Source organism: Pristis pectinata, chromosome X (assembly GCF_009764475.1).
Source record: "Pristis pectinata isolate sPriPec2 chromosome X, sPriPec2.1.pri, whole genome shotgun sequence".
Taxonomy (NCBI): domain Eukaryota; kingdom Metazoa; phylum Chordata; class Chondrichthyes; order Rhinopristiformes; family Pristidae; genus Pristis; species Pristis pectinata.
Genome location: NC_067450.1, coordinates 2,871,776 through 2,899,028, shown reverse-complemented (window position 1 = coordinate 2,899,028; position 27,253 = coordinate 2,871,776). Strand labels below are relative to the sequence as shown.

Below are 27,253 nucleotides of genomic sequence, written 5' to 3'. Positions count from 1 at the left end.
TTGTTGTGAAGGGGGTCTGTGAGGATACAGTGGCTGTGGGGTTGGATGTACGTGAATAGTTTTGGGGGGGGGGGAAGGAGAGCCACAGCTGGGAGGGAAATAGAAAGGCAGGGATGGGGTTAAGGTTCTGTGAGAGAGGGAGAGAGAAAAAAGAAAAAAATAAGGCTGGGAGTGAAGGATAGAATTGGAAGGGGTTAGAACAAAAGCATTTGATGAAGTGTCATGATGATTGAAGTCCAAGTTCTAACAGGGGCTGTGCTGTAACAGCATAGATAAAAAAATTGACTAAGTAACAGAAAATAGTAGTGAAAGGTTGCTTGTTGTAGGGAAGTGTGCAGTGAAGTTTTGCAGGGGTTGGTACTAGGACCATTGTTTTTCTTTATATTAATGATTTGGATACACAGGACAAAATTGAAAACCAAAAACATTGCAGATGCAGGAAACAGAAAGCCAGAAAATGCTGCAAAAACCCAGCAGGCCAGGCAGCATCTGTGGGGAGAAAAATAGAATTAATGTTTCAGGTCAATGACCTTTCATCAGAGCCAGGAAAAATTAGAAATCAAATATTTTAAGTTGCAGAAAAGGAGAGGATAAGGAAATGATGCCTATGATAGAATGGAAACCAAGAGAAACTGAATGACCTAAAAGGTGGTAGTGCCTCCTGAGAGAGGGTGTGAAGGGTTGTTAATTGAAGCTGAATTGTCTATAGGAGGTGTAAACAGAAGATGAATGAACACCGAGAGTGCTGGAATTGTGTGATACAAAACACTACTGTTACTGGAAATCTTTTTTTTAAAAAAAAGGAAAAGCTGGAAACTCACGGCAGGTTAGGCAACAAATTGATGATCTTTCATCAGAACTAGTCAGCCTGACGCAAACTGGAAAGGCTGGTTGAAATGAGGGAGGGGGTGGTGGATACTGACCGGGAGCGTGGGGTTGGAGTTGGCGGGAGTCGGGAATGGAAATGTGGGGGAGCGTGGGAGAGACATTTTAGCCCTGATCCTGTGCTCATCGACACAAACACAATTAAAGCCTCTCAGAATTCTGAACACTTCTATCAGACATTGTCTTAAATCCAGCCACTGATGAAAAGAGGCTAAATATCTGCTTTTTCCTCATAACGAAAGCCTCTCACCCATGCTGTCGTCTCACCTCCGTATGAATCGCTTTTGTCCCGTTTCCACGGCAACCCTAAGATGAGCCTGTCAAATTATGACCATTGTGATAATAAATACGTAAATAAGGCAAATGTGGTTAGTGAGAAACCCCATTTTTTAGCTACACATTTCAACTACTTTTCTGAGGGAAAATAGATGCCATCGCGAGAGCCACTGACCTTTGCACTCGTCTGGCCTTTTGTTTTGTAAGATGGCGCTCGCAAGAGGTTGTTTCAGGCTTCAGCAGCTAAAGGGACGAAGTTTCTCCGAGTTTTTATGCTATCCGACTATCTATGTCTCCCAGTAAGAGAAGTTTTAATCTAGGGCTTTTATACGATGTATTTATCATTATCAGTCACCGTCTCCGCATTGTCTTTCGCGCGTATCATGTACCTCACAATTCCGCAACCGATATGCAAGTCGCACAGGAGCAAGGGTGTATTCCAATTTAAGGATTATAGGGATGTTTTTTTAAAATGACGCCAGTCGCTGTCATTTGATAAATTGAACTTTAAATGTCATGCCTTTAACATCGTAGCCGGTGTCCCGTCTTCACTGAGGCTGCCCGTCTTGTGATCTCGAAAGGTGTAGAATCAAAGAATGATACCGCACAGAAGAGGCCTGCACTTGTTGTTTGCCAGAACTATTTCAATTAGTTCTTCCCTTCTTTTTCTTCATGGCCTTTTTAAAACGTTTTATCCTGTTCCACTTTTAACAAGTAGAATAAACAGGTTTTTCTTAGGTTTGCAGGTTATGACTAGTGGGGTACCACACGGGCACCGATGTTTGCTATTCACATTCCGAGTGAGTGATTTGGCTGAGGGGACGAAATGTCATATTTCCAAGTTTGCTGCTGATTTTAAAAACTAGGTGGGATTGTGAGTGGTGAGAAGGATGCAGAGATGGAATATAATGTGGGAAAAATGTGAGGTCGTCCATCTTGGTGCATTAAACAGAGAAGCAGAGTATTTTTTAAATGGTGACAGATTGGCAAGTTGCCATTCAAAGACACCTGGGTGTTTTTGTACACAAGAAACTGAAAACTAATATGCAGATACAGGAAGGTGTTAGGAGGGCCAATGGTACGTTGGCATTCATTGTAGGAGGGTTTGAGTAAAGAGATCTACCACAATTATATAGGGCCTTAGTGAGATCGTGTCTGGAGTTTCATGTACAGTTTTGGTCTCCTTGACTGGCCTTGTACTTCTAATTCTAATGTTGTTGTGCTTACAGCAACCTTGTTTTCTGGCAATGGATTTCCAAATCTCAATGTGTGTTGCTGCTATTGGTTCTCAGGTATAATAAAAATAGAAAATATTAGAAATGTTAAGCAGGTCAGGCAGTATCATGGAGAAAGAAACAGTTAACATTTTGGATCAATGACTTTTCATTAACATGTTCTGGTGAAAGACCATCAACTTGAAAAAGTTAACTCTCAGGTACTGCATGATCTGATTATTTGCAGCATTTTTAGTTATTTCAGATTTCTATGCCCACAATATTTTGATTCTTGTATTCTGGAGTGTAATGCTGCTTTCCTTGTCAGTGTATTTCTATTTTTTATTTCATGTTTGTTTTTCATCCAAAGTGAGTGTATTTGCATGGACCGTGTAGTGTCAGAACGAAAACTCAGTCTTTTGCTCCTTGCAATGGGTTTCCGTGATCAACCACAAAGAGGCTTCAAAAGTAGGGAAAATGCAGAATATATCATTAAGGAAGTGGTAAAGGAAAGATAAACAGTAATAAGATTGGCAGAGTCGATGTGGATTTAGGAAAGGGAAATGATTAACAAATTAGTTTTGAGTTTGTAAGTAGCAGAACAGATAGGAGGAAATTAATTAATGTAGTGTATTTGGACATTGATAAGGCACCATACAAGTTATTAAACAAATTAAGAGCACGTGGGGTTGGGGTGATATATTGGTTATGTACAGAACAGAATAGGAATAAGTAGGTCATTTTTGGGTTGTGAGGCTGTAATGGATTGGGGTGTTTCAGGGACTGGGTTAGTGTAAGAAAGTGGTGTTGACATAAGAGATGAGCCATGATCTTGTTGAATGGCAGAGCAGGCACGAAGGGCTGAATAGCCTACTAATATTTCTTCTGTTTTTGTTGGTCAGAGGTTAGGCATCTCCTAACACTGAAGTGAGAGCTGCTTACTCTTGGCTTGGGTATAACTGATCACATTACAAAGGATCAGGAAGGGCATTCAAATTATTAACAGACTTTAATTATTATTAACTCATTATTAAGTGTAATAATGTAAGAATTATAAAATACTGAAAATGTTGGAGAGATGAAAAAATTAATGTTTTAGGTTGGTGACCTCTGTCTAAACTGGTTGAGCTGAACCATCAACCCTTTTTCTTTGACTTAACACCTGCTGCCAAGTGTGTTTACCTGTGCACGTGCATTAATGGCCACCTTATGTTGATAGTTTTACTTATTTAAAAAAAAATCCATGAATACTGAATTTGTGGTCAGTTTAGTTTTTGAGAACCAGTGTCTTTGATAACCAGTAAGGGGTCACTGGAAACATGACTGTATTTGCACATAATTCTGGAGTGTTTTACAACAGCACTTGAGCGCAAAGTAAATGCAGTAGAAATCACAGTGCAAAATTCCCTACTGCACTTTATAAAAGCTTCCTAGCGCAAAAGCAAATGCATCATAAACCCAGCTAGAATGTACAGTGGAAGATTTCCCACAATGTTTTGTAAAACTACCTGAGCGCAAAATAAACATTTTGTTTTATAAAAGGCCATCCATGGTTTAAATCTTAATCTTCACAATGCTCTCTTTTTTTCCAAGTGTTATGCTTTTCCAATAATGCTAGTAAAGTGGACAAATAAATTATACTAGGTGGTTGTTATTTCCTGGTATGGCTTGCGTTAGCTAATCTTGGCCAGGACAGCAACAGGTTTAACAGGCCAAAGTTTGGTGTTTTAAGGAGAGTTGGCCAAAGTTCCAGGTCTTGATTGTTGATTAGTGATTGCTGCTGGAATCTGCATGTGCACAGGTCTATTTGAAGACCTGGTTTTCTCGTGATGCATTCTTCCCTTTCCTCTGTTCTACCTGAAGGTAAGTCGGTGTGAGAGCAATGGGAGGTATTCAAGAAATCTAGAAGACTCTGAAGAATTAGTGTACAGTAAGGAAAAAAAAGGGAAGTTGAGGTCGTATACTGATGGCTTGGAGAAGTATAGAAAATTAAGAAGGCAAAGAGAGAGCACGATAAAATATTGGCAAGTAAAATTGAGGAAAACCCAAAGATGATATATAAATACATAAAGGGCAAGTGGATAACTAATGAGGGCCTGTTGAGGATTAAAAAGGTAATATTTATGGATGCAGGAGAGTATGCTTCTTAATTAATACTTTGTCTTCACAAAAAATGGGAAAGATGCAGGTTGTTTTGAGGAGCAGTGCAATAATATTGAAAATGAACAGGATGAGAGGAGTAATATTACAATGTTTAGCATCTTTGAAAATAAATTTCTCCTGAAATGAAGGAATTAGTAAAGGTTCAATTAATGTTTTCCAATTTTCCCTGGCTACAGGCATAGTGTTAGATGATTGGAAGGTTGCTAATGGTATTGTTTAAAATGGGGAAATAGGGATAAGCTGACTTGCAGTTACAGTTTAATGTGGGTGGTGGGCAAATTATTCAAAAACAACTATGATGGGTGGCATACTTTACGATGTAAAGAGAACATGGTTCAATTAAGGACAGTCAGTGGATTTGTTCAGGGAAGTTCATCTGCGAGTAACTTTATTGAATTTTATTGAGGTGTTAACAAGGAAGATCAATACATTCGATGCAGTCTACATGGATTTTACCAAGGTGTTTGATGAGGTCTTATTTGGCAAGCTAATCAGAAAGGTTAAAGACCGTGGGATCCAAGGGAAAGTGGGAAGTAGGATGCAAAATTGGTTCAATGGCAGGAAGAAATGAGGTTGAATGCATTTTAATGACTGGAAGGCTTTTTTGCAATGGTATGGTTAGTACTGGTTTATATCACTGAGAAACAAAACAAAAAGATTCCCCCATTTAAAAAGTTGGCGAACGATTACAGACATTGGTTGTGTTTAATAAAGAAAAAGAAAATTGTAGACTGTAAGAAAATACCAATGGGCTGGTCAGGTAGGCAAGAGAGTGGCGCGGAATTCAATCTGGTGAAGGTGTGAGGCAATTCTTTTGAGGAAAGCAAAGAAGATAAAGGGACACTTGATAAGTGGCAGGAAAATGGGAGGAGTAGAGGAACCGAGGGACCTTGAAGATCCCTCAGGTTCAAAAGGCAGGAAGATGAGATGTTTATTAAGTTGGGATGTTATATTGCAGTTGTACAAGACATTGGTGAGGCCACACTTGGAATATTGTGTTCAGTTTTGGTCACCCTGCTATAGGAAAAGATGCCATTTAAGCTGCAAAGATGTATGAGGATGCTGCCAAGATTCAAGGGACTGGGTTATAGGGAGAAGTTGGGCAGGCTAGGAGTTTGTTCCTTGGAGCTGAGGGGTGATCTTTATAGAGGTGTATAAAATCATGAGGGGCATAGATAGGGTGAATATGCACAGTCTTTCTTGGGGAGTCAAGAACTAGAGGGCAGAGGTTTAATAGGAGCATGAGGGGCAACTTTTTCCACAGAGGGTGGTCAGTATATGGAATGAGCTGCCATAGGAAGTGGTTGAGGCAGGTACAATAACAAAATTTAAAAGATATTTAGACAGGTACATGGATAGGAAAGGTTTAGAGGATATGGGTTAAATGCGGGCAAATGGGACTAGCTTAGATGGGCATCTTGGTTGGCATGCACGAGTTGGGCTGAATGGCCTGTTTCTGTGCTATATGACTCTATGAAGACACGTGGAAGACTTTATTGGCCAAAGTGTTGAATATAAGTGCAAGGAAGTTGTGTAAGAAGTGTATAAAATGTTTGTTAGACCACGGTTAGAATACTGTGTACAGATCTGGATTACCACAGTACAGAAAGGAAGCAATCGTATTGGACAGGAGTTTTATAAGGAGGATGTGATAGCTGAGAAATTTTAGCTATGCAGAAAAATTAATTAAACTAGGGCTGCTTTGTTTGGAATGGAGGAGGGCAAGGGGAGATTTAAGAAGGGAAATCAATAATCAGGGGGCTTAGATTCAAGCTAATCAGTAGAGGGATTAGAAGAATTCTAATTCCCCCCCATCAAGAGTGTAGTGGAGGTCTAGATCTCACTGCCTGAAAGAGTGGTGGAGACAAAACAGAAACCCTTGGCTTATTTAAATGATCCCAAATGAGCATTTGATCTGTCTTTACCTACAAGGCTATGAACTAAGACCTGGGGCATGTAATTAAGATGGATAGCACTTTTTTTTTTGTCCAGCATGGTTACACTAGGCCAAATGGCCTCATTCTGTGCCATAAATTTCTATGATTCTCTCTGAGTACAGTTGAAAAGTAACAGCCTGCTTCATTGTGGTAAAACTGCTAACAGATTAATTGATGACTTTCTCATTTTATTTCCCTCACCACCAACACTCCATTCCATCCCAGGCTTACTAGTCACCAGTTGTCACAATTTTTCACAACAGCGAAGAGGAGTACTTTAAGTTCAGCCATCATCTCAAAGGTCAAACGTTTGAATGCAAAATATGAACGATTTCTGGAAAGAAACTTTCCGAGTTTTTATGTGATCTATTCAACCTTTTTCCGAGGTAAGTTAGTGACCAGAAGACGTTAATAATTTTTCACCAGTAAGCATACAAAAACTTTGGGAGAAGAAAGAGGAGCACAAAGCTCATGATATGCTAGTGAAATACTCTAGGGAAATGAGCCAGAATTGCATTTACTGTACATCTCTATAGTTTAAGCGTTGACCATTACATTTGATGGAATCAACTACATTAACATAGTTTGTACAGTTGCAGCTGTCTCAGTAAGTAGAAATATTGCTTGGTGTAATTTAATACCTTTTGTTTATAGACAAGGATTTGATTTGTGCTCTGTAGCATGAAGTCCATCTTGGATAAAACTGGTTGTATGTTCTGCAATTGTGGATGTGACACAGTTCAGTATGGTACAATGGCTTGCACAAAGGAGAAAGAGGAAACAGTTTTTCTGAACCAGATTGCTAAATAGTGACTGTATTCAACAACAGTGGTTTGCATTGATATTGTGCCTTAACTTTCAAAATTATCTCAAGGTATATTGAAAGGAAGAAGGAATCATTGCTTAGCCATCATAGGAGAGGGTGAGAAGTGATCAAAATCTTTATTTCAAGTTCTCTCTTCAAACTGTTAATGTATGACATTTTGAAGAAATGTAATTTCCTTATGCCTTGATTGCTTTCTCCCCTACCCTTGGTCTCCGTCGTGCAACATTGCTGTCTTGCCCACATGTAACAGGTCATTAGGAGATTGCTGAGGCTCTTCTCACAATTGCTCATAAAAAAAGAACTGTGAGAATGTGTATTTGCTGGTGATGTTTCTTTGTCAATAGTTTTTTTTAACTTTAAAACAAACCTGTATGAACTCCAGATAGAGTTTGAGGGTGAACACTAGGTCAAAATCAGTCTCCCTAACTTAAATAAAGGCGATTGCAAAAGTTTGTCTAGAGTGAACTGGGGAAAATAGGATAAAGGAAAGGTCAGTAGATAATCCCTGGAAGATACTTAAGCAGCTATTTTGTAACACTCAGCAGAAATTTCCCCTAATTAGAAAGGGAAACTCATTGAGAAGATGAATCATCAGTGGTTAACAAAAGAGGTCAAGAAAAATATTAAATTTAAAAAAAACTTAAAGCATACGAAGTGACAAAAACTAATGGTAGACCAGAGGCTGAGAACCAGCAGTGAGAGACAAAAGCTAATAGGGAGGGAGAAAAATTATTGAGAGAAAGCTGACGAGTAACATCAAAATAAATAGCAAGAGCTTTGATAGCTATATAATTAATGCAAGTGTGGGTCTCCCTAGGGGGTGAGACTGGGGAATTAATAATGGAAAACAAGGAAATGGCAGATAATTTAAACCAATACTTTGCATCAGTCTTCATGGAGGACACTGTAAATATCCTAAACATAACAGATGGGTGAGATTCGAATAGCATGAAGGATCTTGTAACAATCCCTATCACAAGGGACAAGGTATTGGAAAAACTAGTGGGACCAAAGGCAGATGAGTCACAAGGACCTGATAGCTTGCATCCAAGGGCTTTAAAGGAACTGCCTGCAGACATAGCCATTGAAGTTTTTCAAAACTCATTTGAGTTCCAGAAGCGTACCAGTGGATTGGAAAACCGCAAATATGACTCCCTTGTTCAAGAAAGGAGGAAGACAAAAAGTGGGAAACAGTAGGCCAGTTGTTGGCAAGATGCTGGAGACTAGAGTCGGGGGAAATAAATAGCTAATCTTTTAGAAAAGCTTAATGCAATCAAACCAAGGCTATGTGGTTTTATGAAAAGAAAATCGTGTTTAACAAATTTGCTAGAGTTCTTTGAGGATGTACCAAACTGAGTCAATAGAGGTGAACCTGTAAATGTGGTGCATTTGGATTTCCAGAAGGTACTTAAGGTGCCACAAAGGCCTGGTACACAAGATATGAGCTTGCAGTATTGGGGGGGGGGGCAGGGGGGGGGGCAGGGGGGGTGGGGGAACAGAAGTGTGTTAAAAATGAAGACAGATTACCACATAGAAGATAGAGTCAGAATAAATGGGTCTTTTTCAGGCTAGAAGAATCAGTTCTTGGTCTTTACTTATTTCTAATTTATATTAATGATTTGGAAGAAGGGGCTGAGTGTAAGGTATCCAAGTATGCTGCTGTTAATACAAAATCAGGTGGGAGAGCATGCTGTGAGGAGGATTTTGGACTCTGCAACAGTTGTACATTGGTTGAGTTAGTGGGTGAAAACTTGGCAAATGGAGTGTAATGTTGGAAAGTGTGAGGTCAGGAATGAAAAAGACTCTTATCTAAATGGAGAAAGACTGCAAATGATTGAAGTAGGGAGAGATCTAGCTGTTCTTGTGTACAAAACATAAAATGTTAGCATGTAGGTGCAGCCAAGTACTTTGGAAGACGAATGGCATATTGGCATTTATTGCAAGGATGTTGGCATTTAGAAATGGACAAATATTGTTACAATTTTACAAAATGATACTGAGGCTGTACCTGGAGGACTGTGCATTGCTTTGGTCCCCTTATTTAAGAAAGGATGTGATGACATTGAAGGCAGTCCTGGAGAGAATCACTCTGCTAATTCCTGGGATGAAAGGATTGTCCTATTATGAACGGCTAAAACAAGTTCAATCTGTATTCTTTGGAGTTTCGAAGAATGAGGGGTGATCTTATTGAAACATAACAGATCCTAACGGGGCATGACAGGGCAGATGTTGAGCTGTTTCCACTGGTAGGAGAGTCTCGAACAAGGGCATATAGTCACAAGGGGGTGGTCACTTAAAACTGAGATGTGTAGCAATTTTGTTCTTCCAGAGGGTGGTGAATGTTTGGAATTCTTTACCCTGGAGGGTTATGGGGGCTAGACCACTGGTGGTATTTAAAAAGGAGGTAGATAAACTTTTTTGAAAGGTCAGGGGATGAAGAGTGATAGGGCTCAGGGGCAGGTCAACCATGGAGATATTGAACGATGGACAGACTTGAAGAAGCCAGGTGGCCTACTCCTGCTCCTATTTTCTTTTCTGTTCTTGTGTGTATTCTGGCTGCTAGTATCATTTTCTGGACCTGTTCCACAGCCCTGACCTGCATCCTTCTTTCAAAATTCGCGTGTAATCTTAGTGTAACAAGAAAATACCTCAGTCATTGTTGGAGTGTATTTGTTCATGTCTTTATCTCTTGCAAAGTCCTGTCTTGCTACTATCATAAGTATAGCATCATTAAACATAATATCCACTCATTAAGATATCTTTGTTAGTCACATGTACATCAAAACACACAGTGAAATGCATCTTCTGCGTGGAGTGTGCTGGGGGCAGCCCATAAGTGCCGCCACACTTTCGGCACCAGCATAGCATGCCCACAACTTCCTAACCTGTACGTCTTTTGGAATGTGGGAGGAAACCAGAGCACCCGGAGAACATACAAGCTCCTTAAAGACAGTGGCCAGAATTGAACCTGGGTCGCTGGCACTGTAATAGTATTATGCGAACTGCTACACTATCGTGCCTGCCCCATTGCAGTTTGTGGGGGCTTGCTGTGTGTAAATTGGCTGCATTGTTTCCTCCATTACAGCAATAACTTTGCTCCAAAGAAGTCCTTAATTTGGCTGCAAAGCACTTGGAGCCTCCTGGTGTTGTGAAATATGCTATGGAATTGCAATGTCTGTCTGTCTTTCATTGAATCTTGTTGCATAAAAGGAAGCTGTTTAGCCCCTTGTTTATCTGCCAGCTCTTTGACAGAGCTGTCCAATTAGACACACATTGCTCTTTACACATAGCTCTGCGATTAGTTTTCAAGTAGTGGCAACATTCCCTTTGAAAGCTGCTATTAAATCTGCTTCCACCATCCTTTCAGGGAGTGGATTCCTGATCATAACAGCTTGCTGCTTTTTTGTATGGTAAAATAATAGTTGTCGTCAAACATCTTGAATAGTATTTGCATTTTCCACAATTGATAACTTTTCACCTTGCTTATCTCGTAGGTTTTCGTCTATTGTATCTTGACTTCAAGGAAGTTAGTGGAATAAAGCATAAAATGGCTGATAAGGGACTAAAGTACAACCAGCTGCCTTACAGAGAAATGGAAAAGTTAAGACAGGTGGGAGTCTTTTCCACAGCCTAAGTGAAGGCCACACAGTGCCACGTTCTTTCTATTTCAAGCAGTATAGCAGAAAGACATCATTTTCCTAGCAGAACAATTATTGTTCAAAGCACTTTTGTTTTCCTTTGTATCTGCTTTCTCCTTCTGCTTATGAGTCACAGACCCTGAACTTTGGCTGCAAAAGTAGACAAAAGCAGATTTTTTTCTAAAGCTTTTATCTGCATAGTTTAGGGGTGGGTGGGATGATTGGTTGCAAGATGATGACTTGAGCTCTTTTTTTAAAAATTGTTCTCGAACCAAAGGGTACAGGAAATGGTAGTTGTTGCTCTGATGTTGGGGTAGAAAGGATGGAACTTTCTTAAGCATTTAATTGTGCTATAACTGATCTGGGACATCTTATTGCTGGTAACAGATGCCCAAAATGGAAGTTGTCCCATTCCCCAACATCATACCCCTCATCTGGATGAAAACATTTAAACAAAATCTCACAGAAAAAGAAATGAAGTAAGAAATTGAAGTACTTAACATTTGCCATGAGCAGTGACGAATTCAGCAGTGCATTCAATGTGTGTGTAGGTGTAATTTCAATGGTGATTACTGGCTGCCTGGAAATGACCACACTTTTGACATTAACTGTGCCAGCCTTTTCTCTTCCAGTTTCGCAGAGATGTTATAAAGGTAATACCTGTGGTGCTTCTCTCCATTCCACCATTTGCAAACTATATAGTCTTCCTATTGATGTAAGTATTTTAAGAATTTTCATTAATGTTCTTGAGTTGGGCAGTCACCATTCATGATAGTCCAGCCATATTTTTAAATACATTTGTGACTATTTGTTGACCACAATGTTATAAAAAGCACTTAAAATACAAAAGGCTTCTAATGCTAACTGGCAAATAATGCTTTTGAGTAGATTAGAAAGCATAGCTTATATCAGCAGGTCATTGAAAGCCTGTTTCATGGTGTAATCTATCTATCAGATTGCAAGGTAAATGAAGGGGGAAAGCAAACTTCAGGAAGTTTAAGGAATTGCCATGAATTGTAATTCTTTGGTTTTAGTATGTCATGCCCCCTAGTGGAAAGTGATAATTCTTGAAAGTCACTTAATTGCCTGAATCATAGAATCTTACAGGACAGAAATAACCCATTTGTCCCATCATTTGCCTGTACCAGGTCTTTCAAAGAGTTGTACAGTTAGCCCCACTCCAGGGCATACTCTCTAACCTTATAGCAAGTAAGAGGTGTGCAAAAGTGAACTGGGATAAGCTTTCCTCCTTCCCTGTGGCCTGACAGTAGTGGTACTTCACACAAACATAACTGAGGTTGGGAGGTGTGTGTGGAGAGTTTTTTGTACGTTTCATTCTGTGAAGCAAAACTCTGTTGTCAACCACATTGTTCTGAATTATATGTGTTTGTAATATGTAGTGGGCATTGTTTTTGTGATTAATTTTCCTTCTATAATTCTACTTTTGGGTGGTGATCTTTGATAGAACAATTGGCCTCTTATTTCAAGTTGTGACCTTGACCAGAGGCACTGGGAGCCGCAGAGGTTTGAGCCGGTGGTCCTTACCCCTGGGACGTACCCACCATTATACTGCCATGTTCCTGCGGCACTTCTCTGTTCCATTTTGTTGGAACCATTTTCAATCTCTATTGAATTTTTAAACTCCATCTCATCACCTCCTTTTCCCTTGCACTATCACTGGTCTTGTTATTTGCCCACTCCTGCCTTTCTCTCCTTTGTATTCCTTCTGGATCCTCTTTTCCACGCCTCTTTACTGGCTTATAATTCATCTCCATCACCTTTTCAGTTCTAATGCTTTGAATCATTTGCATTTTTTTTTCCTTGCAATGATCCCAGATTTACTGAATTTTGTAGTATTTTTAATTCCGGTTTCCAGTATTCAATTGCTCATGCCTCTTAGGACCTGCCTTAAGTTACATTTGAGGCTGGCTGTTGAAAGTGGCATTCCTTTGTGACTTTGAGAAGTAGATATAGCACAGAAGGAGACCTGTTATTCTTGTCTTTTGAAGTGTAATCACAGTTGTAACCTGTCGTAACCCAAGGTGTTTATGTGCATTGGCAACAACACTGCAGTGTGATGTGCCACATGGCCTTGATGCATTAAATGTCTTTACAAGCAGTAGTTATGCGTCTTTATGTGGACTTCTAGGGCAATAAAGATACATCAGTGTCAGAATTAGTGAATTACCTTTAGTACTGAACAGTTGGGATCCATATGCTTCCTAAGTCTGTACCTAATTTTATTTGTAGGTATTTCTTTCCACGTCAGTTTTTAATGAGACACTTCTGGACCCGTGAACAGCAGCAAGAATATAAGGAAACCTACCACTCATTCCGGGCTCAGGCTTACCCAGAAGCTGTGAGTGGCTTAATCAAAGCAGCCTCAAAAGTTAAAGACAAACGTCTGAAAAACCAGCTGTTAAATCTTGGCAACAAAGTACGTACACAGACATGTTAAACTTGGGAAGTTTTATTTTCAAGCTTATTGCCTTGGAACGGGCACTTGTCAGGTCATTGGTATCCATTGAGCAGTAACATAGAGTGGCAAGGTGCAGATTGTTTTCTGATGCTCTGCATGTTGTATTCTCAATGTTAATGAAGGCAAAAGGCTAATACTTGGTCCTGTCTTAAAGAGTCGGGGTAGAAAAATGAAAACATATCCCAAGCTTTTGGATCACTCCTGACAACTGGTTAGTGTAACAGCTAAAATCCAAGAGACACATCAATCTCTCTACCACCTTGGCTAGCAAACAGAATAAGATCTAAAGGAAGAATGTGGGGAAAAAAAGGGAGGCGAGGCTTATGTGGAGCAAGCTGAAAGTAGAGTTGAGACCAAGGTCGGCTCAACCATGAACTTATTGAATGGTGAAGCAGGCTCAAGGGCTGTATGGTTGCCTCCTGCTTCTCTTTCATATGTTCTCACATTGGTGTGTCAGAAATTGTTTTGGTGATTAGCTTGAAGATTCTATTGTAATTGATGGAAGTGCTTCTGTTATTATTAAAGTGCCTGTTTCAAAGTAATCAACTTGGATCTTATTTGTGAGTGAAAGTAAAAAAGACCCAGTAAAAGTAAAAAGTGAGAAATGCAGAGGTTTAATCAATAAGGAAGACTTGATTAACGGAAAAGAAGGAAAAGGATTGTCCCAACATGAAGGGCAAACTGGAGGTGCATGCCAGATACAAAGCAGTTGTACACAAAGGAGCTGGAGGAACTCAGTGGGTCAGGCTTTGCAGGCTGTCTCCTTTCCCATACTTTATATGGGATCAAATATCATTTTTCTAAGTCCTATTCTCAGTTTGGTTTGGGGAATATGCAGCAGGAGAGAGCCTTGTCCTACAACTAGGGCACATTCTATCTCACCCTTGGGTGCAGGAGTAATACTTCTGACCGCTCCCCCCCCCCACCCCCAGGAAAAGCATCCTTTGGATTGGGGGGTGCGGGGGAATGCCTTGACATCCAAAAAAGAACTTTATTTTAATTTTGTAAGATTTTATTAAGTTAGGTTTGCAAGGTTATTGGGTGTGTACTCGCCGTGCTATTGGGCACTGTGGGTGTGTATTCTCCATGCTTCTATCAGATCACTTATCCTCTCGAGGTTTTGGTTGCTTTTTTTTCCCTGCTGGCACTGCAGCTATTTTGAGGTATTAACATGGGAAGGACTGACCCAGTTTTTGATTGCAGTGAGCTGCATTTTGGGGCTGTTGACTGCATTTGTGATCCATTGTTCTGTGCTTTAAATAAAGGTTCAGGGAGGCATCCACCCAGAAATCTCCCAACTGTACACGGTGGCAAAGCTGTTCTCGGGACAACCACTAGGAATCCGTCGTATTGATACACGGCAGGCGGTAAGGAGTTTATTCCTGTTGGCCTGTTAGTAAGCAATTTGAATGATGCAAGTCTTTAGAACTCTAAACAATACACTTGTTAAGGTAACCGACAAAGTCATTTCACACGAGTGTTGGATGTTTTGCAAAGTAAGGCTTTTTTTAATGAGCTATTTGGATTTGACTTCTGAAATGAAAGGCAAAAAGGGAATGGTTGCTCATTCACGTGCACCCTGCTGTTATGTTGTTAGGAAATCTTTAGTCGGGTGATGTTTCTCACTCCACACATGCCCTCCTTCATCCTACGCCGTCGTCTCTGGAGCCACGTCATGGAAATTCGTCACTTGGACCAAGCTTTAAATATCTTGGGAATGCAGCACCTGTCGGAGGATGAACTGAGAACTGTGAGTTAAAGGGTTGATGGTGTGGAGCAACCACTTGCATTTTATAAAGTGCTTTTAATGTGGAGAAATGTTTCACAGAGGAGCAATCAGATGAAAATGGAGGCTGAGTCAAAGAAGGGGATATTGGGAAGGGTGACACAAAGCTTGGTTGGGTGGGGTGTGGTTTGTGGGAAGGAGGTCCAGAGGTTTAAGGCCTCGGTTGAAAGTTTGATCACCAATGGTGGTGTGAAGGGAATAGGAATTAGAGACTATGATCAGAGAAGCATAGAATCAGGCCCCTCATACCACTGAGTCTGCATCAACCATCTATTTACACTTACCTCATTTTATTCTCCCTATGTTCCTCTCAACTCGCTGCCTCTTCATCTATACACTACACACTAGGGTCAACTCACAACAAGCAATCAATTCCCCGACCCACTCGACTTTGGGATTTGGGCGAAAACTGGAGCACCCAGAGGAAACGCAAGCGGTCAGAAGGAGAATGGGCAAACTCCACACAGACGGCACCGGAGGTCAGGATTGAAGTTGGTTTTCTGGAGCTGCGAGGCAGCAGCCCTACCAGCTGCACCACTGTGCTGCCTCAGGCTGTGGGCCTGGAGAACGTTGCAAAGCTGGGGAGGTTGGTTGTAAAGTGGGCAGTGACCATCAGAATGTTGCTTATGGCTGATGGTCTCCCTAGTGAAGAGGCCACATTTCTGAGATACCAGCTAACGCTTTATTCTGCATTCTATTATTGTTTTACCTTGTACTACCTCAATGTACTGTGTAATGAATTATGAATTGATTTGTATGAATGGTATGCAAGACAAGTTTTTCACTGTGACTCAGTACATGTGACAATATTCCAATTCATTAACATTGCAACAACAAATGGGCATCCTGATGCAGATCACAATGTCAAGTGATCCTGGTTGCCTACAAAGCTTTCTAGGGGGTGGATGTGATAATGGTCAAGGATCTGGAAAGTAGAGATTCCAGTGCAGCATCAGTCCATGTTATTTTTCTGGGGCCCATGAGAGAGAGACCTGGAAGCATTGTCCTCTTGCTCAGTTGCTTGGAGAGCAGAATAGTATTGGGGGTGAGGGTGGCACATGGAGGTCCACAAACACTTTGTTTTCTGCTTTGACCCTATTGTCTTGAAATACCTTGGAGAAAGCATTGTTTTGAACTTCCTCATTGTCTTTTGCAAAGTTATGTGTGGGTGAAAATATGAAAGAAAGGATGAGTTTTATTACTGTTAACCAATGAACAACCAGTTTAAGTGATTCGATGAGATTTCTCTTGCATTATTCCACTATGTTAATAACACACTATTTTGTAATGGATCCTTTTCCCTGCTGAATAATAGGGCTGCCGTGAACATTTGTGCTGAACTGTGATGGTCTTGAGTGAATTTAGCTATTTGTAAGTCAGATGTGGGCTCAGCTTGAGCCTGTCAGTAACAATCTAAATATAATGCTGGCATTTTTGATCTTTTAAAATAATTGCTTTTCCGAAAGGCTCTCTTCTTGTATACTGGAATAAAATAATCTGTCTGTCCTGCTGTTTATTGAAAGGAAAATGTTATTTTCTCAGTGTTTTGATTTGCCTGCCCAAGCATGCTTGGCCTGATCATTGTTTTTTTTTGCTTCTGATCTCAAGGCATGTTACGTAAGAGGTCTGAATTCAGTGCACCTGAGTGCATCACAGTGCAAGGAGTGGTTAATCAAATGGGTCCAGCTTTCCAAGAGATTAAAAGGTAAATGGACATGTCAAATGTTCTAAGTGCATTTATCATAGTCTTGGTGACAGTGATTGAATAATTGTCTTTCAAATAATTATGGTGGTGTTATCTTTTACAGTGCAATAGGTCACATGGGCCATTATTCCTGCATAAGTATTAGAAAAAGCTTCCCACTAAATCTAACTTCCATTCCCTTTAGAATTCATTGAATTGTTACAGCAGAGGAGAACACCATTCTGGCATTGAGTCTTTGCTGGTCATGTCATTGTATGTCCTTAAAGTTGTTGCATTTGTATAGTATCAAAGTGTTTTAAACCTTCCTGCTCCATGTGGGGCCCATTCTTTATTTCTTTCAAATTAGCCATGTTTCTGATGCCTAGTCCTAGTTCTGAATACCTGATTGAATTGCACTTAATCATTCTCCAGTCACTTTTTCCATACAAGCTATGTATTTCATCATGTTATCAGGATCACCTTCCTCTCACCTTAAACCTATACCCTCTTGTTGTTGATACCCTTATCATGGGAAAAAGATTGTAACTGTCCACCCTATCTATGCCTCTCATAATCTTAAATACTTCTATCAGGTCATCCCTCAACCTCCTTTGGTCCAGGGAAAACAAGCCCAGCCTATCTAATCTCTCCCCATAACTCAGCAGGTCAAGCAGTTTCTTTGGAGGCAAGAAATGTACATTGACATTTCGGGTCAAGGCTCTGTGTCAGGTGTTTGTCGACCAGAAACATCTTTTGCTGCAGCAGATGCTGTTTGACTGAGTTCTTCCAGTATTTTGTTTTTCCAGATTCCAGCATCTGCCGTCTCTCTTGTCTCCCCATAACTAAAGTCCTCTGATCCGGGCAACATCCTGGTGAATCTACTCTCCCCAGTGAAACTTCATCCTTCCTATAGTGTGGTGACTAGTACTGCACACAGTACTCCATGTGTGGCATAACCAGTGTTTTGTAAAGTTACAACACATTATGCTGCCTTCACCACCCTATCTACCTGTGCTGCCATTTTTGGGGAGCTATGGACCTGAACCCCAAAGTTCCTCTGTTCACCAACATTCCTTAGTGTAGTACCATGTACTGTATATGTCCTACCTCTGTTTGATTTCCCAAAATGCATCCACCTCACAGTTGTTGGGATTAAATTCCACCTACGAACACTCTGCCCAACTCTCCAACTGATCTATATTATCCTGCTGTAGTCTTAGCCTTCCTCCTTATCCACAACACCAATTTTCGTGTCATCTGCAAACTGATCATACTTACTTTATTCACATCTAAGTTATTAATATATATCACAAACCACAAGGGTCACTGCACTGATCCCTGGGGTACACCACTGGTCACAGACCCCCAATCAGGAAAAACATCCCTCCTCCACTACCCTCGGCCTCCTGTCACCAAGCCAATTTGTGTCGGTCTTCACAGTGGAAGACATGTCTAACGTACCAAAGGGAGATGTTATGGATGCGATTTGTTTGGCGGGGGAGGACCTCTATACAATCGCCGTCACTAAAGAGGTAATGATGAGCAAACTCATGGGCCTAAAGGTAGACAAGTCCCCTGGTCCTGATGGGATGCATCCCAGGGTACTGAAAGAAATGGTGGAAGTTATAGTAGAGGCATTTATGATAATTTACCAAAATTTTCTGGACTCTGGGTAGGTCCCGGTGGATTGGAAGACAGTGAATATCATGCCACTGTTTAAAAATATGTAGGCAAAAGGCAGGTAACTATAGGCCAGTTAACTTGACGTCTGCAGTCGGTGAAAATGCTTGAAGCTATCATTAAGGAAGAAATAGTGAGACATCTGGATAGGAGCAGTTCCATCAGGCAGATACAGCATGGATCCAGGAGGGGCAGGTCCTGTCTGACAAACTTACTGAAGTTCTTTGAGGATATAATGAGCGCAGTGGATAGAGGGGAACAGGTGGGTGTTGTATACTTGGATTTCCAGAAGGCCTTCGATAAGGTGCCGCATAGAAGACTTTGGATAAGATAAGATCTTTATTAGTCACATGTACATCGAAACACACAGTGAAATACATCTTTTGCGTAGTGTTCTGGGGGCAGCCCACAAGTGTCGCCATGCTTCTGGTGCCAACATAGCATGCCCACAACTTCCTAACCTGTACGTCTTTGGAATGTGGGAGGAAACCGGAGCACCCGGAGGAAACCCATGCAGACACAGGGAGAACGTACAAACTCCTTACAGACAGCGGCTGGAATTGAAGCTGTAAAGCGTTACGCTAACCACTACACTACCGTGCCTGCCCATAAGATAAGGATGTATGGAGTTGGGGGGAATATATTAGCATGGATAGAGGATTGGATTAACCAATAGAAGGCAGAGAGTTGGGATAAATGTGTTTCTCTGATTGGCAGTCAGTGGTGAGCAGGGTGCCGCAGGGGTCAGTGCTGGGCCCACAACTGTTCATGATATACATTAACGATTTGGAAGAGGGGACCAAGTGTGGTTTGCTGATGACACTAAATTGAGTGGAAAAGCAAATTGTGCCGAGGATGCAGAGAGATGTGGATAGGTTAAGTGAGTGGGCAAGGGTCTGGCAGATGGAGTACAATGTTGGTAAATGTGAGGTTATCCACTTTGGAAGGAAAAATAGAAGATCAGATTATTATTTAAATGGTGAAAGATTGCAGCATGCTGTTGTGCAGAGGGAGTTGGGAGTGCTTGTGCATGAATTGCAAAAGGTTGGTTTGCAGGTGCAACAGGTTATCAAGAAGGCAAATGGAATGTTGGCCTTTATTGCTGGAGGGATTGAATTTAAGAGCAGGGAGATTATGCTGCAACTGTGCAGGGTACTGGTGAGGCTGCACCTGGAGTACTGCGTGCAGTTCTGGTTTCCTTACTTGAGGAAGGATTTATTGGCTTTGGAGTCAGTGCAGAGGAGGTTCACCAGGTTGATTCTGGAGATGAGGGGGTTAGCTTATGAGGATAGAGTGAGTCACCTGGGACTATACTCAATGGAATTCATAATAATGAGAGGGGATCTTATAGAAACATATAAAATTATGAAAGGGATAAATAAGATAGAGGCAGGAAGGTTGTTTCCACTGGTAGGTGAGACTAGAACTATGGGACATAGCCTCAAGATTCGGGGGAATAAATTTAGGATGGAGATGAGGAGGAACTGCTTTTCCCAGAGAGTAGTGAATCTGTGGAATTCTCTGCCCAGGGAAGCAGTAGAGACTACCTCATTAAACATATTTAAGACACAGATTTTTGCATAGTAGGGGAATTGAGGGTTATGGAGAAATGGTAGAGCAGGCTTGACAGGCCAGATGGCCTACTCCTATTTCTTATGTTAATTTTGGATCTAATTAGCCAGCTCACCTCAGATCCCATGTGCCTTAACCTCAGGACTAGCCTACCATCTGGGACCTTACTAAAGTCCACATAGACAACATCTATTGCCTTGCCTTCGTCAATCTCATTTGTAACTTCAAAAAAAAATCAATCAAATTGGTGAGGTAGGGTTTCCTTTGCACAAAGCTATGCTGACTGTCCCTAATCTTTATCCCTAAAATTAATAATTTTAATCTGTCCCTGACTTTCCATATGTACACAAATCCTGTCCCTATGAATTCTTACCACTGATGTAAGGCTCATGGGCCTGAAGTTACCTGGCTTTTCCCTGTTGCTCTTCCTTAAATAAAGGAGCAACCCTAGCTAAGCTCCAGTTGTTTGGTACCTTGCCTGTGGCTAACGAAGATGGAAAATCCTCTGTTAGGGTTCCAACAATCGCCTTTCTTCTTCCCATATTTCTGAGAGCGATCTCATCCAGCTCTGGGGATTTATCCTCCCTTGTGTATTCCAGGATACCTAACACCTTCACCTTCTTAAGACCGACATGCTGTAGATGGTCAACATATTCCTCCCTGATCTTGCCGTCCTTCATATCCTTCTCCTTGGTGAATACAAACAAGAAATACTCATTTAGGACCTCGCCCATATTGCCTGACTCCAATCATAGATTATCCCTTTGATCCTTAAGGGAACTCGCTCTTTCCCTAGCTTCCCTCTTGTTCCTAATATACTTATGGAATGACTTGAGGTTCTTAATTTTATCTGCCAAGGATATTTTGTGGCCTCTTTTCGCCCTCCTAATTCCTTTCTTATGTACTCTCCTATACCTGCTATATTTCCTCAAGGGGCTTGCTTGATTGTAGCTGCTTGTACTGTCATATGCTTCCTTTTTTTTTGTTCCTGATCAATCAGTCAATAACCTTTGTCATCTAAGGTTCCATAACTTCGTAATTTTTTTGCCTTTCACCCTGACTGGAACGTGCTGGCCTTGAACTCTTGCTAACTTTTTTTTTGAAAAAGACTCCTACTTGTCAGATGTCATTTTACCTGCAAGCACCTGCTCCTAATCTACTTTCGTCAGGTTCTCGCTTGTGCAATTGAAATCCACCTACACCACCCCCCCCCCCCCCCCCCCCAAAATGTAGTACCTTAATTTGAGGACCAACTTTATCCCTTTCCATAACTACCTTGAAGCTTACAGAACTAGTCACTGTTTCCAAAGTGTTACCCAACCAACATTTCCACCAACTGCCCAGTTTCATTTTACCCCTTCTCTAGTAGGACTATCTACATTTTGACTCCCCATCTAAGCCTTTTGTACGAAGGCAGTCCCAGACAGTGTTGGTTAAGTTAGAATCCCTCACTACCATAACCCTATTGCTTTTACACCTTTCTGCGATTTGCCAACAGATCTGTTCCTTTAATTCCTGTTGACTATTAGGAGGCCTATAGTATAACCCCAGCGAAGTGATTGCCTCTTTTATTCCTAAATTCTATCCCTTTGGCCTCATTGGATGATCCCTGCAGGATATCCTCTCTACTTGCTGCTGTTAAGTTCTCCCTAATCAGCAGTGCAACTCCCCCTCTTTTCCATCCCTCTCTGTCACACCTGAAACTTCTATACCCCAGAACGTGAAGCTGCCAATCCTGCCCTTCACTCAACCATGTTTTTGTGATTGCAATAACATCATAATTCCATGTGCTGATCCACGTTGGCGCTGGAGCGTGGCGACTGTTTGCGAGCTGCTCTCAGCAGATCTATTCACTACATCTGTTATAATCTTTCTACTCTTTTAAATCTAAATTCAATGTACGCTTATTTTGAAATGATCTGTGTGGATGGCATGCACAACAAAGCTTTTCCACCTTTTCTTGGTACATGTGACAATAATAACCCAATTACCAATGCTCTAAGCTCCAGATTATGAAGGGTCTCAACCTGAAATGTCAACTGTCCATTTTTTCACCCCCCCACAGATGCTGCCTGAGCCGCTGAGTTCCTCCAGGAGCTCATTTTTACTCCAGATTCCAGCATCTGGAATCTTGTGTCTCCATGTTCCAAGCTCATCTGACTTGCCCATGGGGCTCCTTGCATTAAAGTAAATGCATGAGCCTACCTTCTTAACCTTTGGCCTAACTCCCTAAATTCACTCAATCCTTTTTTTCTACCTACGCAGTTACTACCAATGTGTATGATGTCTGGCTGTTCTCCCTCTCCCTTTAGCATGTTCTGTACCCGACCTGAGACATGCCTGACCGAGCTCTCAGGGAGGCAACAGACCATTCTGGAGTCTTGCTCTCAGAAACACCTGTCTGTATGAATCCCCTACCGCTACTGCTTGCCTAGACTTTTCCTACTGTGCATCAGAGCCAACTGTGGTGCCACAAACTTGGCTGTGGCTACTGCTGCTGCACTTTCCTCTGAGAGGCCACCAACACCCCCAGAACAGAATCCAAACAGTATATATGTTTGAGAGGGGAATGACCAAAGGGGACTCCTGCACCTCCTGCCCTTCTTGGTGGTCACCCATCTCTTTCTGTGCCTGCAGTGTGCCTAACTCACTAAACATCTTTTATGTTTTCTGCATCCTGGGAGCTCCATTGCGACTCCAACTGCTCTGTGGCCCGACAGAAGCTGAAGCTGGATGCAGTTCCCGCAGATATAGTCACCAGGAACATTATGTATGCCCCTGATCTCCCACATCCTGCAGGAGGAGTGTGCCACTGCTCTGGTTTCCATATCCTTTATCCCAGTTCCTTCTATTAAGAAGGGGTGGGGGTGGTGAGAAACTTAGCTGGTCAGTATTCACCCACCTCACTGAAGCTTGATGCTTACCAAAAGCCTGCACTTTGACCTCAACAGCCCTTCTTAAACTGGTTGTTCCCAATATGGCTGTTCCCACGCTACCTGGCATTGCTTTTTTAGCTTGCTCTTGACGATCTTGCAGGTGATCCCTGATGGCACTGGGTTATGAGACCAACTTACCAATTTTAGACTCTGCAGCACAGAAGCATTCTTGGACTGGATTATCTTCCTCCTTATTCTGACTGACTAGTTGTAACCATACCCCTACCGTCAGCTTTGTCCTTTTCTCTTTAAAGGTGTTCAGTCGGAATAGCACATGGTTTAACTTTCCACAGCAAAACAGCAAATGGGATAAATTTCTTTACCTTCCCTGGTATCCCCGACAGAGTTCCACCACCATCCATCCTAACTACTCCATACCTTGTTGTTGTTGTCATTGTTGCTTAAGATTAGCCATACATAGCACACTGGTCCATATGAACACATTTTTATGTCATCAGAAATGGAATATAAACCTATGGATGTGCTAACCCCAAGAATTAACCCGAGAATTATCGTCCAGTTTTCTCTCTTTAAACTGTTTAATTTCCAGTATAAAACTTTTCATTAGAAATTGTGCCTATCCTTGGGGGAGGGGTTGGTTAGAGTAGAAAGGGGATTCATATCTTAGTGACAGAGTAAAGGTTGTCCTGCTAAGTTCACCCCCCCCCCCCCCCCCCACCCTTTGGAGGCAATCCCAGTTAGCCCCTGTGTGGAAATCCAAGAGTAATGGGCTGCTTGTGAAGTCAAACTAAAAGCTGTGGCCAGTACAGGAGCTGGAAAGTGATTAGTTTTCTACAATGTGTGTAACTCAATCACCCACTAATTGGAAAAATCTTAACTTTCTGTTTTTAGATTCTGAAGCCTCTCTGATGTTGCACAGCATGGTGTTACTTTCTGCAAATTACCTCAAAAAGCTTCCAGAAAAAAGCAAGTAAGCCTTAAATGCAAAACTGAGGAGTGGCCATATGTTTACCCAAGACATCTGTGTTGTGTTGATAAGGATTTCTTTTTCTTCAGTGCTAGACTGAAACTCCTAAATGCAAAAGCTTGTAACTATTAATTTGCCTCCTGTGATATATTGATTGTGCTTAGAGGCAGATTTTCCCTAATGAGAGAGAGACAAAAATGCATATCATTGTTTACTTGAAGTATAAATGAATTAATTTAAAAGAAATTTAAATGCTTTCTGGACCGGTATTTTTTATTTTAGAGCAGTGGGATACTTTATTTGAATGCTATAAGTTTTCCTGTCAGTTACATGAGCAGACTTTCTTTGCTGCAGGATTTAATCACTTTAGACCAAAGGTTGCTGTCAAAGTAATGGTGAGGCTAACAGCTTTGCTGTTTGTGACAGTGGGGCAGCATCTTCAGCCAAGGGCAGGTGCCAGTGAACGGTGGATGTTAAAGTTAGTGTCCAAGATGTGCTGCTCCACTGTCAGCTGTGTGTAAATGTCAGCTCACTGCCTGGTTTGGTATTAAAATACACCAAGTGGTGTGAAGTTCCTGCGCTTACACTGTAGGAACAAAGGCTCACCACAGAAAACCCAGTCAAATCAGTTCAAGTCTAAGGACTATTTTAAAGGGATCATTAGTACTAATTATTTCCAGTCAATCCATCAAAAGCTGAAAATTATCCATTAACTGCTGGGGATTCTCAAACCTTTTCAGGTTTATATTTAGATTTTTTTTTATTTTTTCTGTCTTTTCTCTTTTTCCCTGTACTTGATTTGGCATGGAAATTTGCCAGCTCTTAACATGCTGTACTGATCTGCTTTTCTTCAGGTGTTGTGCATTTAATCATTTCTTCATACACCTTTCCATCATTGTTCAGGCCACATTCCATCAATCTGGTTAAGGAGATGCAGGCACTTGCTTTGTTTGTTCAAATTCCAGATGCCTCATTTTCATCTGTCACTTCCAGCAAATTGCCATGTAAAATATCACTGATTTAATCTGGCAAAGGCAAGTGTAACTAACTAACTGGTTGGGAGATATTTTGGCCTTTGTTCTCAGAAACAGTACTAAAGGGCAGTTTATATTGTGGATCTGTATTAATTTAAAAATTAGCCAAACTCCTTTTACTGAAGACTCTTTTCATTGATTGGATAATCACCCAAATGGCCCACACCTGCTATTTCTTCTGATCCCTTCTGGCTGCCCTTAAAGCAGTACCCAGAAACATTCAGGCCAGTGACATTAAAACAAAAATACAAATACTGTGGGTGCTGCAAATCTGCAATGAAACCAGAAATGGCCATCAATAGTCGGATTAGGCATCGGTGGTGAAGGAAACAGAATTTGTGCTTCAGTTCGATGTCCTTTCATCACATAGGCTCTGCTCACTGAGCACAGTAGCAGACCTGATGTCAAGTGGGGCATAATCCATGGCTTAAACATGTTATTAGCACACTTACATTTCATTAATGGCCATATAATTTGTACTAATATAATTGAGTTTTTTTTGTGTTTGGATAATGCTTTTTCAGTGTGCAATTCCCTTTGTAATCAAATGATTCAAGACTATAATGCTTTAGATTGGCTAAATTGCTCACTCAGTTGGCTGATGAAGCAATGCAGTTCTATATTTATCCTGTCTCAAAAAGGTCATCTTTAATTAAAGATGCTGCTGCCCAATTTAATACAATATACAGCAGCAAAGAAGTCTATAACTTTGTTTCCCACAATGTACCCATTTTAAAAATATTTTAATCCTACTTCCCACAATTCCTGGTACCTTTTTATCTCTTGATGTGCACTGCAATTGAGTGTCACTGCACTATCACACTGTTATTCAAATAGTGAGACATTGTTCTCTGCTAGCTAAACAGCAAGGTTAAGGCATTAAAAGCAGAAGCACTCATGCTTGGATTCTGATAGTTAGAAAAGAAACAGCTGTAAAGTTTACCGGGTCATGTACCGTTAAAGGTTATTTGTTTCTTAAATTCAGAGCACTGACCTCTTACACAGCAGAAAACAAGGCAACTGTGACCACTTTCCCGTCTTGAGGTGGATTTCCATTTCCAAGTTTCATCTAAAACCTTGTATTACATTGCTACAATTTGAATAGTTAGAATACACAGATGACTTTGAGATTTATTTTCCAAAGTTGCAGTTAAGATGTGGGGGGTGATTTTTACCTTCACTTTCTGACTGCTGGCTGAATGGTTTCTTTGCCCAGCACTCGTCCCATTGAGTCCAATAGCAGTGATAGTGAAAATAACTTCCGTGTGCCTGCCTTTCCAAAACAAGTGCTGCAAGTGGTCCTTCCACATTTACCATCGGAAGCTGCAGTGTGAATTAATACAGAAAAGGACACTTTGATCTCCTATGAAATTTGAGCTTGGATTAACATGCTTGCCTAAGTAGGAGATTGTATGAACGGCCCCTACATTGCACTGATAGCCTGCTTGTATGTTCCAGTACTACTAATTGTTTTCTTAATTTTTTTTAAATCATGCACTGCATAAAATATTTTAAAGTTTACATATTGATCTTTTGTGTTGTACTTAATTTTTTTGTGAAGATGGATGCCTTAGTTCAATGAGTGTTTTTATTTGTAAAATGTACTGTAAACAGATGTGATTGGAGTTGGCAAGGGGATTGCCTGTAGATTGGGCTCAGTTTTGGTTAATTTCAATGTGGAGAAGGTATAAAATCCCTTGTATATGAATAAAAAGTATTTTTCACTCCTTTGTTATTTTTAGTAGTATGGTCACACTGGTTAGTGACTGTGAAACAGGGCAAAGGCCTGAGGGATGTATATTGGGTAAATTATATTTACCCCTTGAAATTGCTATGGTCCTAAAACTAATTCATTAGTGGCAGATCCTTTGAGTCCCTTAAACCAATATTAGGAGGTCAAAAGCAATATAGTGACTTCATGAAAGGAAAGCCCAGAGCATTCAGCAAAGGGTAACTAGTTTTGAGGAGGATTTCTGAAGCGGAAGGGATAGAAGCCAGAGTTTGGGGGAACTAGGTGGCTGAAGGTGAGTGTTGGGGCAAAAGGGGTGGGGGGGTGGGGCGGTGGTGCAAGTGAAGAGAGAAAGGATAGGCTTCACTTTCTTTGTTTATTTCATGATTCACTTGTTCTTCCTATGTTACCAAATCTGACTAAAACTTCAACAAAAGCCTACCAGGTTTCTTCATTTCACCCTATCTTAATATTGTTTTACAGAAG

General features: G+C 41.0%; 1 protein-coding gene across 2 annotated transcripts; it reads left to right on the top strand.

Annotated features, from left to right (window-relative positions):
- Window positions 1-1,312: 1,312 nt before the first annotated feature.
- letmd1 (LETM1 domain containing 1) lies at window positions 1,313-27,029 on the top strand. Of its 2 annotated transcripts, XM_052009530.1 has the most exons (9): window positions 1,313-1,460; window positions 6,701-6,861; window positions 10,796-10,911; window positions 11,572-11,654; window positions 13,190-13,376; window positions 14,684-14,785; window positions 15,016-15,168; window positions 16,813-16,909; window positions 23,929-27,029. In XM_052009530.1, the coding sequence occupies exons 1-9, from the start codon at window positions 1,369-1,371 to the stop codon at window positions 24,009-24,011; spliced, it is 1,074 nt and encodes a 357-aa protein (XP_051865490.1). In that variant the 5' UTR covers window positions 1,313-1,368; the 3' UTR covers window positions 24,012-27,029. The 2 variants fall into 2 exon arrangements, with proteins under 2 accessions (XP_051865490.1, XP_051865491.1); XM_052009531.1 differs by lacking the exon at window positions 6,701-6,861 and having other exon boundaries at window positions 1,327-1,460; window positions 23,929-27,028.
- The last annotated feature ends 224 nt before the right edge of the window (window positions 27,030-27,253 follow it).

Coding starts and splice junctions, on each gene's coding strand:
- letmd1 (XM_052009530.1), top strand. CDS start 1,369: ATGGCGCTCGCAAGAGGTTGTTTCAGGCTTCAGCAGCTAAAGGGACGA. Junction 10,912..11,571: donor AAATGGAAAAGTTAAGACAG/GTGGGAGTCTTT, acceptor TTTCTCTTCCAG/TTTCGCAGAGATGTTATAAA. Junction 11,655..13,189: donor TATATAGTCTTCCTATTGAT/GTAAGTATTTTA, acceptor TTTTATTTGTAG/GTATTTCTTTCCACGTCAGT.